This window comes from Phoenix dactylifera, chromosome 11 (genome assembly GCF_009389715.1).
Source record: "Phoenix dactylifera cultivar Barhee BC4 chromosome 11, palm_55x_up_171113_PBpolish2nd_filt_p, whole genome shotgun sequence".
Classification (NCBI taxonomy): domain Eukaryota; kingdom Viridiplantae; phylum Streptophyta; class Magnoliopsida; order Arecales; family Arecaceae; genus Phoenix; species Phoenix dactylifera.
Window position 1 is genome coordinate 16,221,486 of NC_052402.1, and position 11,051 is coordinate 16,232,536.

Consider the following 11,051-nt stretch of genomic DNA (forward strand, 5'->3'; position numbering starts at 1 on the left):
AATGTTCGATTTCTAGATCTCTCTCGGGAGAAAACCTTTGAGATATAGGTGGCGGTGACAATTGAACCCAAATTCTATTGTCAACAAAGTAGCATAATTTTGCGATATCATCTTAAACAAAAGTTATACTAAACTTAAACCAAGTTCACATGAGCCAAAACATACACTCTGTTCTATTTGACCATTGTAAACAAACTCTTGCCCACAATTAGGTTCATCACTTCTTAGCCAATGAATATGAGTGACATCATACAGATTTGACTCTTGAAATCCAAGTAATTTTTTCAAAAAAAGATATATAATAAAATCTTTGAATTTATTTTTTCTCAAATAACAAATTCTTAAGATACTTGTCAAATGTATTTATCTATTTTTCATAATTATAGTACCAAAAAGTAGTGCAATCAAAAAGCATTCTATAAACGAATTCCTTCGGAGCCTAGTGGGCATTCTATGAGCTTGAGCCAACAAATTTCTGTGCCAATAAAAGCTCAAGAAACTCTGGCACCGTGACTGTGGTCAGATATAGCATTTAAGAAAACTCATTTACATCCAGTTGTTATGACTCGTACTCTCTAATCTGAGAAGATTGCTGTAAAGTTTGATACGTACTCTGTAACAATAAAAGCAAATAATTCCTACTTGCCTATTGAGTTATTGCTAGAGAGATTATGTCCGAGATGGCCACATCGAAGTTGACAGACGAAGTTCCAAAATTAACTAACAAATTGAGTCCACGTATGGTGTTATGGAGCAATCTAACGCTTAATGTTTAGTAGTTGCTTGAAAAAGGCAAAAGAAGTCTGCAGTATAATTTGCAAGGGCATCAATTTTTTTAATATATATATATAATTATAATTTGCAATATAAAGTGTTGTACAGTACTTGGTGGCTTCCACGTGAGATGTATAGGATATGATAGTCTTATACGTCCTAAATAGTTTGTTGATGGCTGTCCATTTTTTGATAATAAATATCGAGTGCTGTATAATATTCTGCAGTACATAATGCACCATGCAAAGATTCTGATTCTATGGCCATGAAAGCCTACATGTGGATGGATGTGCGCAGCTTGTATATGTTATCTTCCCGTGGACCACATACCTCAATATACATACTATTAAAAAAAATTACTTTTTACCAAAAAGAAAAAAAAAATTATTACATGAACCATATCTAGTGGACCAATCCAAATCTCGAAGCATATGCACGATTGATATAGGCATCCTTTTCTGATATTGAAATGTTTAAATACAGTAGGGTAATGTAGCGAGTGATTATTGGACTAGTTCGCTCAATCTGATATATCTAATAATTAAATCTATTGAAAGGTTCCAAAATCTATCATGTTTCTGCCTCACATGGACTAGTCTTTATCAATTAATTATGGGGAGGCTCCAAAGGAGGCACAGCTTAAATGTTATTAGTGGCATTAATGGTATCATTGACATTTGAATAAATAGCTTTGTTATTTAGTAAAGTAAATTATTTTTTTTTAGAATAGAACAAAGAGAATTAGATTGTCACTGAAGGAGATTAGCATGGAGAACTTGCAATGCATATTTAAAAAATATATAAAATTTTAAATCATAGTATATATGAATTATTAACAATAATATAGAAATATTTATTTTTACTTATTTGTTTGTAGAATTTTATAATTTTTATATTTATCTACTCTTAGAAATATCATAATTAAATATTCTCTTATCTATCTATAGCTGATATTTCTAATTTTGTTCTAATTTGTTTACTCTAAGAAATATTTACTATAGTATTTTTTATTTATTTAGAGATAAGAATAATAAATAAACAAATATTTCTAATTTATTTAGAGATAGTAACAAATGAATAAAAATCAGTATTTGTTACTATTTATTTATAATCAGTATTATTTTTGTCATAATTTGTTTTGGATATAACCTTTTCTTGCGTGTTCACATTCTTTTTTTAAAGTTTTTTTCTCCTTCCATTGGAAGTTGAGATTTTATTTTACTTATTTATTACGACAAATGTAATTAAGTAAAACTTTTTATTTGTTTAAAACAAAAATTTTATTTTATTTTCTTATTTGTATATAGCCAGGATTATGTAAGTAACCTAGAAAAGATAAAAAGGTACCTACAGCATAAGAAATGATAGATAGAATTAGGAAGAAACATCTTCAAATATTGAAACTCATATTTTTTTATATAGTAGTGATAGATTAGCTGATCACTTTCTAAAATCATAAACTTAATGATATATGGGGGAAGGATTTTATAGTTTTTTTTTTCCCATGCATTCTGTTCGCATGTTAGTTAAATAAATCTCTGCCATCAATAGAAATGAAAATGGCTTGCAGCCGGGCATGCAAAATAAGTAATTAGAAGCTTTCCTCTTTTTCCCCCCCTATTTTCATAAGAAACCTTTGCATGAATGAATTCCAATGAGCCGCCGGAAGTGCTCGCTCTCTCCCTTTCTCCCTCTCTCTCGCTCTCTCTCTCTGGTTATATGGTAAATGTCCAGGGAGAGGAGAATAATAAAGGCCAATAGGAGGGGTGGTTCTATATACACCCCCCCTATTGCTCAGGACACCCCCCAAAAATTAAAAAAAAATTAAATACTCTCTACACCCCCCCCCCCCCCCCCCATTTGCTAAGGACACCCCTAAAAAATTAAAAATTTCTAAATTATCCCCCACCCTCCCCACCCCCTCACCTAAATTGCTCTCTACACCCCCCAAACCCCCCCCCCCCCACCCCGCTCTTCCCCTCCAAAACACCTCGCCAACGCCCAAAACCCCCCCGTTCCCCCTTCTCCCTCTCGTCGCCGGCATTCTCCCGATCTCTGACCACCTCGCCGGCTTCTCCCGGAACCACCTCGACGGCTTCTCCCGAAATTTTTTTTTTTCACGGTTCGTGCTCCGTTCGGCACTGGATCGCCGAACAAAAGGCTTCTGTTCGGCTGAACAGTGCCGGACAGAAGCCTTCTGTTCGGCACTGTGCAGCCGAACAGATCTGTTCGGTTGAGGGTTGCCGAACAGAAGGCTTCTGTTCGGCACTGTTCAGCCGAACAGAAGCCTTTTGTTCGGCGATCCAGTGCCGAACGGAGCACAAACCGGGAAAAAAAAAAATTTCGAAATAAGGTGGAACACGTACCTTTGCGGCCGATTCTTCGTCCCAAATCACTAGTTGCTTGTCCATGCTTCGAATGGGGCTTAAATCTCCTTCAAAGATCGCCTAAACGATGTAAATGGATCGAGGGGTTTAAGGGGGGTTTGAGGGGGGGTTTTTTTTTTTTTTTCAAAACGAAACAGAGGAGGAGGAGGGGGGTGTATGAGAAAATTTCAAGGGCAATATGGTAATTACACTAAAGGTTAGTTTGGGTATTTTTTTTTTAGTTTTTGGGGGGTGTCCTGAGCAATAGGGGGGGTGTATATAGAACTACCCCAATAGGAGCTATATATCGCAGTCATGCAATAAATGATTCTTTTGTCAGTTGATGAAGTCCAAGCCATCCATCACATCGTAGAACGCATCTTGCAGAAAAGTATTTCATTTCGAAAGAGACAGATAAACTAAATTTAATGGGCAGAACGCGAGATGGAGAGTGGCCATGGAAATTGAAGCCAGCTGTCGTGAAGAAAAAGGCTGTCGATTTCGACAATTGGACCCCTCCCCTTCTCTCCCATCGTGTGGTCTTCCTTCCACCGTACCGTGTGGTCTTCCTTCGACCGTACCATCCCGAGAGAGAGGGAGAGGGAGAGAGAGAGAGAGAGTCCATGCACTCATAAGAGCCCCTTGCCCACTCCTGCCGCTTGTTGGAGAAGGAGAGAGATTCTTGATTGATTTCATCCTCCATAATGCATAAAGTGTAAAGAAGGAAGACAGAGAGAGGGTCCATTACGGGGGCTTTCGGCTTCCGCCGTCGAATTCTAAGAGATAATCCGTGGCTTTGCGTCCGTGCGAGACGGCCCGGGGTTTTTATCGTTTTTCCTGAAACGTGGACACAATAAATATACATTGATAAAGCAGAGGTGCGGGGCGTGATACTCTCCCTTGGTGGTGGTGGTGGTGGTGGTGGTGGTGGTGGTGGTGCGATAACAGCAGCAATAATATCACCTAAGTACCGAACCATCCGCCCAGCATGATCATCGAGGAGGCTGCGGCCGCGGCCACGGTGGAGGACCAGGAGATCATATCGTGGTTCGAAGGGGTGGCCGAGAATGCCGGGTTGGTCCAGACGCAGACGCTCCGCCGCATCATCGAGCTCAACCACGGCACCGAGTACCTCCAGAAGTGGCTCGGCGGCGACCTCCGGGTTCAAGACCTTGAACCAGGCGCGCTGGAGTCCCTCTTCATCTCCTCCGTTCCTCTCGCCTGCCACGCCGACCACGAGCCCTACATCCAGAGGATCGCCGACGGGGATACCTCTCCAATCCTCACCCAGGAGCCCGTCACCACGCTCTCCCTCAGGTGACGACCCAACAACTCTCTCTTTCCTTTTCTCTGATGTCCCATCTTCTCTTTTATATTTGTAATAGTATTTTATTCCCTCTGCTTCAAGCCAACTCTCTTTTTAATTTTTTCTGTTTTTCTTTTTTTTTTACATGAATGAAACAGGACTTGAGGACTTCTTGTATAATGGTATAATGATTATCAGCTATCTGCTCCTCTTCTTTCTTTCTTTTCTTTTTTTTTTTTTTTCGCCATCTGCTCCTCTTTAATCAATCAACTGCTCGCCCATATAAGTTTGGATTTGTTGTCAGTGACCTGGGTTTCACTTTCTCTTATATTAGCTATATTATTTTCTCTATTGTTTCTCTTGTTTGTCTATCAAACCTGTCTGGTTTCGCGTGGTAATAATTTAATATAAGTAACATAACATAAACATGACAAACAGTTCAGGAACCACGGATGGGAGGCCCAAGTATGTGCCCTTCACGCGCTTCAGCTCTCAGTCGACTCTTCAAATCTTTAGGTTGGGAGCTGCCTACAGATCAAAGTATGCAACTTCAGCACGAGACCATTGCCTTTCTTTCAAAAGAACAGAATATATTGATTGCATTTTTTTTTCTTCTGAACTTGTGATATCTTAGAATAGCACACTGACAAAACCCTGTTTACTATTCCCCCCGTATGAACTCCACGTATAGGGTGTTTCCAATAAGGGCTGGAGGAAGGATTTTGGAGTTCATCTACAGCAGCAAGCAGTTCAAGACCAAGGGAGGCCTCGCGGCGGGCACAGCCACCACCCACTACTTCGCAAGCGAGGAGTTCAAGACCAAGCAAAAGAGCACCAAGTGCTTCACCTGCAGTCCCTACGAGGTGATCGCGGGGGCAGACTACAAGCAGTCCACCTACTGCCACCTCCTCCTCGGCCTCGCCTTCTGCGACCAGGTCGAGTTCGCCACGTCCACCTTCGCCTACAGCATCGTCCAGGCCTTCGCGTCTTTTGAGGAGCTGTGGGAGGAGCTCTGCGGCGACCTCAGGGGAGGGACCCTCAGCCCCAGGATCACCTCGCCGGAGATGAGGAGGGCCGTGATGGACTGCCTCTCCCCCAACCCTTCTCTGGCTTCCAAGGTCGAGAAGAAGTGCAGAGAGCTGGAGGGCTCGGACTGGGGCAGCCTGATACCCAAGCTGTGGCCCAATGCCAAGTACATCTACTCCATCATGACCGGGTCGATGCAACCTTACCTGAAGAAGTTGAGGCACTATGCCGGGTACTTGCCATTGGTTTGTGCGGATTATGGATCCACCGAGAGCTGGATTGGGGTAAACTTGGAACCGTATGATCCCCCTGAGAGAGTGACTTTCACGGTAATCCCCACCTTCTCTTATTTCGAGTTCATCCCTCTCTACACGCGGAACAAGCAGGACAACAGCAATTTGGTGGTAACTGATGACTTTGTGGAGGGTGAGCCATTGCCGCTGTCCCAAGTCAAGGTTGGGCAGCAGTATGAGATTGCCCTCACCACTTTCACAGGTACCTCTCTCTCTCCCTCTCTCTCCCTCTATCTCACAGCACTGAAAAAATAGGAGTAAAAAGGACGAGGACATCCTTAATTCAAAATGTGCAACTTTTAGGCATGTAGAGTCACTTTGTAAAGTTTGAAAAGAAGCGTGACATCACTAACCTGCATTTAGTGTGCGAGATTTTGCGAAGACGAAAATGTTGTGTTTGGCTTCAAATGGGAGGAGGTGGGGTGTCATGGCCAAGGAAGAATTCCCGGTCTCACGATGTAACATGTGCAGGAAAATTTCTATCACCTCCAATCCCACCACTCATCGCTTAGTTTTTCGTCTGACAAGACTTCTCATTTCTTAATTAGTTGAGCAGGCATATCACACTATGGTTGTCCACAATCTTTTCTAATGTTATTACAAGGAGTTACGTCTTTCAATAAAACTAGATACGATCGAATGTACGAAAGACAAAAATTAACCCACGCACCGGCCCCAAACTATAAGACTTCTTCCTCTTTTGCGATTTGTCTACAGAATTTTACTACATGTGCAGTGCACTATTCTACTACAGGCACATGCACGAGATCAAATTTTCCTCCCAGATTTCAGAGGGGAGAAGGGATATGTTATTTTTTGGGCTAGAACAAGCTCGTACCTCGGCAACAATATCTTTGCGAGGCATTTCTTGTTCCATCTAGTTTGGTGATCCTCGGATGCCATGTGTTATCCCTTTTGTTTCTGTTGTAGACTCGCGCTGCTCCCCTCTCGTGACTCCTGTTCTCGACTAGATTATTTCTCCATGAAAGTGTCTCATAAATTTAATGCATGCAGTTAGCTAGTATTGACTACTGCGCATTCTTCTGTCATAATTTGACATCAGTAGAGGATCAATATAAAAACGTCGAGCTGTCGAATCCAAATTTTGTTTAGTAATTTAACATTTTGTCATATAAATTATAGAAGATATTTAAATTTTGTTTATTAAGATAATTGACCTTGATTTCATACTCTTAGGCTCCTAAATGTAGTATCTTAAACAACGTGTTTCCCACGACCATCAACTTTTATGGTTTCTGGTTCTCCTCTTCCTATGCTGCTAGCTATGCTTGTCACCCACCCTTCAAAATAGAAAAATGGCGTATTATTGAGATGGGAGAATGATAGTTTTGATGAAGCAGTTGTTTTCTTGCATTATTTGTGCTGTTTCATACCACTGGACCACCTTCCCGGGTCGTTAGTTCCTAGACACTTGGTAGCTTCTAATCCACACAATTTAGTATATATCCTTGCTCTTTACCCCTAATTGGTGACCCACCATCTATCTAGATTTTACTCTCTTCCGTCCGTCTTTGTACTGAGGTTTAATTTCCTACCTACCTTCAGTTCAGAAGCTAATGAGAGGATATCATATCCTTTTCCCCAGTAGTAAGATTCATGCTATCCTTAAACAAGGCGCGCGCTGACATCAAAGAGACCCCCCTTTCAGGCCTCTACAGGTACAGGCTCGGAGACGTGGTGGAGGTGGCGGGATTTTACAAAGGAGCCCCCAAGTTAACCTTTATTTGCAGGCGGAAGCTAATACTGACCGTGAACATCGACAAGAGCACAGAGAGGGACCTCCAGATAGCGGTGGAGAAAGGGTCCGGGCTCCTGAGCCAGACCAGAGCCGAGGTGGTCGACTTCACCAGCCATGCGGACCTTGCGGCGCATCCAGGCCACTACGTGATCTACTGGGAGATCAAGGGCGAGGCCGCGGACGGCGTCCTCGAAGCGTGCTGCCGGGAGATGGATGCGGCCTTCGCGGACCATGGCTATGTGGTCTCAAGGAAGACTGGCTCCATCGGCCCATTGGAGCTCCGGATCTTGGAGAGCGGCACGTTTAGGAAGATACTGGAGTACTACATTGGCAATGGCGCGACCATGAGCCAGTTCAAGACCCCCAGGTGCACCACCAACCAGGTGCTTCTGAAGATCCTGGACCGGTGCACGGTCAAAAGCTTCAGGAGCACTGCCTATGGGTGAGTAAGGTGGTCCTCTCTCTTCTATGTATCTCGGAGGATGTATCATTAGGAGCATAATTAGCACGCTTAGTTGCTAGAATTCTTAGCGCATATCGTGTCATGCCACTGGCCTAGCTTATTCAGAATTTCAAATGCTCAGGGCTAACCTTACCCGGCTGAGCCTAAGAGTACGTAGCAAGTCGATCGCCATGCACTCATAACACGTACGTTCTGTTTTCCTTTTCGGGTGCATCACTCAGAACACATACTTGACTTACGCTAGAGAAGCATGGGTTGCTTGTGCTCGTGATTTATGGAATGCTACAAAAGCGGTTGCATTCTGCTGTTTTTCTTAACTTTTTAAATGATGAAATTGATGTGCTTGGCTTCCATGAAGACACTTGTGATTTTAGTTGCTCGCGGTTCTACATAAATTAGTGAAGAAGAATCAATTCTAAATGAGTTAATGAAAAGAACAGAAGTTACATACAACTAGCTATGACGCTCATTCGAAGATGCAGATTTACACTCATCCAAAGGGCACTAGTTAAAACGAAGTTGGAAGTGTGGAATGGAAGAAGCGGATTGCCACAGAAGAGGCCTGCAATCTCCTAGTCTGGAACCCTTTTTCACGTACCATCAGAAGAACATGGTTTGGTTTTTTTTTTATCAGAGGAACCTCATGACTGTGCAATGTCAAGATTTTTTTTAAAGACTTACGAGTGCATTTGAAAAGATAAGTTTTGATATAAATGCGATCATGTATGCGGGACAAGTGGTCAGAACCTAGTCGTACCACCCATTTCTCCTCCTCTTTGCCTTCTCTCTCTTCATCCTATCCCCATGTATGTGGAGCTAGCATATCAGTCGAATCTGGTAGTGGTCAGACATCTTTTATCCTGAACATCAAGCAACTAACGCAAACACTGAAGCGTAAAACCATCCTATTGATGCAATGATGCCACTTATAAACTCGACTGTCCATTATTAAGCTTAAAAGCACTTCTAATCAAGCATTAAACCTGAACTCCAGATATAAGAACACCGAGTCCTTTTGATATTTCACGAGACACCTTGAAAGATGTACAGCAGGAAAAGTTGAACTGTTTTCATCTGTTTCTATTTCACTTGTACACGTTAAATCAGTAACCGGGTGAGCTCTGTTCCGCAATGGATAAGGAGGCCCACCCGCCCTGACGTACCCACGACCTCGCCATGTTAGTGCCCACAGTTTTAGGGCCAGCCCACAGCCAATCCGAGGGCCAGGATCCACCGCCGGCCGTTATTGGCGGGCCACCAGCGACCAGCCCACATTAAGCCGGCCGGGACCCATAACACGTACGACGATTCGGGGTCTCTTAGGTTTTCGACGGAAGGACGGAGTGGATCCCTCCACGCCGTGCACGCCTTCCCTGCAACGGCAATAATGTTGGTGGGCCAGATGGCCTTTGCGTTGCGTTTCGCGTTCTGGCAGGCCTGGCTGGGTTGAGGTACTCTGGGGACCGCAGGGATGCGTGTGCTCGAGGATTGTGTCCAAAGGCTGTCGGTTGACCCTATCGAGATTTGGTGCTCGGGCCCAAGGATGAAATGAGTACTGCTTCGCGTACACCTGGCAGACCGGAAAGAGCGCCAAATCAGATTTTATACTATGAGAATAGGCCTCATTGGGCCCGACGGCAATGCCCACCTTCAACCCAAAAATTTCAAAAAAAAAATAATCAAAATAGACGAACCGCGTCCCTCTTCCTGATCCACCACCCAATGAGGGGATAAGGCCATCATCATGCAGCTATGCGGCATCTGTTACGCTTTGGATTCAAGGCATGATATATATGTCATACACTAAGTAGTTGGTTCATGAAGGGTTTAATTATCTATTTTTATCCTAAGTGGTTCATAAAAGATCAGATTGGGGTACACTAAGTATGAGAACCCGTGCATGCGTATATTTAATCCAATATCAGTTATTCGTTGGAAAAATCTTGGGTACTTATATCAGTTATTCGTTGGAAAAATCTTGGGTACTTGTACCAAGAAACTCAAAATATACTTTTTGACTAGCCATTTTAGGTGAGATCCTGGATTATTACAAATGATATCAAAGCGAGCCCGGTCCATAACTTATGTGAACTAAGGGACACTGCAGTACGGATCCACTGGGATTGACCATAAACTGATCATGTTCTTGTGATTATATTTAAGTAAGTTTGAACTCTTAGTCTGATGAAGACGTCATGGGCTCATGGCTTAAACGAGAGAAATATATGATCTTATACAGGACCAAGAAACTTAAAAAATACTTTTCAAATAGTCTTTTTTTTTTTGTAAGGTTCTGAGCTGTGACACTAGGTGTGGCACCCTTCTCCCACTAGGGTGGGCTATGGTTTCAAATATGTAGCAATATAGGTACACTAAAACTTTAATAATGGAAAAGAACAATGCCATAGAGATTGTCCTGCTAAGATGCTAGGTAGCAAACCACTATTCCACGTGAATCAGATAAATCTATAGGGATCGTTTGGTTCGGAAGAAGCATTTTTTCTCTTAGGAATATGATTTTTGAAAAGCAGATTCCTAGAAAGAGGATGCCTGAAAAAGTACTTTTGGCATGTTTGATTGACCATGGAAAAATGACAGATTTACAGAGTGCTTATGTTTGGTTGACCATCCACTTTCCTGAAAAAATTATATGTAATTCCTATTATACCCTTAATAAAAAATAGATCTTTAATGCCTCTTTAATGTTAAAGAGCCTTTTTTGAAAAAAAATAAAAATAGAGTGATTTCTGGCTCATGGGAAGTAGCTTTTACATATTTCTCATGGGAAAGACTTTTTCATGAAATGTGGGAATCATATTCCTATGGAAATACAACTTTCTCATCTCTCTCATTTAAAAACTCCAATCAAACAAGAGGCATCTCATTACTTTTCCGTTGACCACACTTTTCTCCTTCTTTTTCTGCGAACCAAATGAGCCCATAGAGATTGCTTCCGCTGTTTGAATGGCAGTATTCAACGTTACATCACTTTCCATGTTCATTTTACAAATTTCTCTTGAGGTAAATAAACAGAAAAATGAAAATGGAGGATAAGGTTAAAATC

At 42.2% G+C, this 11,051-nt stretch overlaps 1 protein-coding gene across 1 annotated transcript; it reads left to right on the forward strand.

Moving 5' to 3' along the window:
- The first annotated feature begins 3,826 nt into the window (after window positions 1–3,826).
- On the forward strand, window positions 3,827–8,338 carry LOC103714611 (indole-3-acetic acid-amido synthetase GH3.10). Its single transcript, XM_008801919.4, has 4 exons — window positions 3,827–4,457; window positions 4,885–4,986; window positions 5,138–5,967; window positions 7,435–8,338. Exons 1-4 carry the CDS (start codon window positions 4,129–4,131, stop codon window positions 7,968–7,970), a joined length of 1,797 nt encoding a protein of 598 aa, XP_008800141.1. The 5' UTR covers window positions 3,827–4,128; the 3' UTR covers window positions 7,971–8,338.
- The last annotated feature ends 2,713 nt before the right edge of the window (window positions 8,339–11,051 follow it).

Excerpts from the sequence above, each read along its gene's own strand:
- LOC103714611 (XM_008801919.4), top strand. The coding sequence starts at position 4,129 with ATGATCATCGAGGAGGCTGCGGCCGCGGCCACGGTGGAGGACCAGGAG. Across the intron at positions 4,458-4,884 it reads GTCACCACGCTCTCCCTCAG|TTCAGGAACCACGGATGGGA; the intron begins GTGACGACCCAA and ends CATGACAAACAG. Across the intron at positions 5,968-7,434 it reads TGCCCTCACCACTTTCACAG|GCCTCTACAGGTACAGGCTC; the intron begins GTACCTCTCTCT and ends CCCCCCTTTCAG.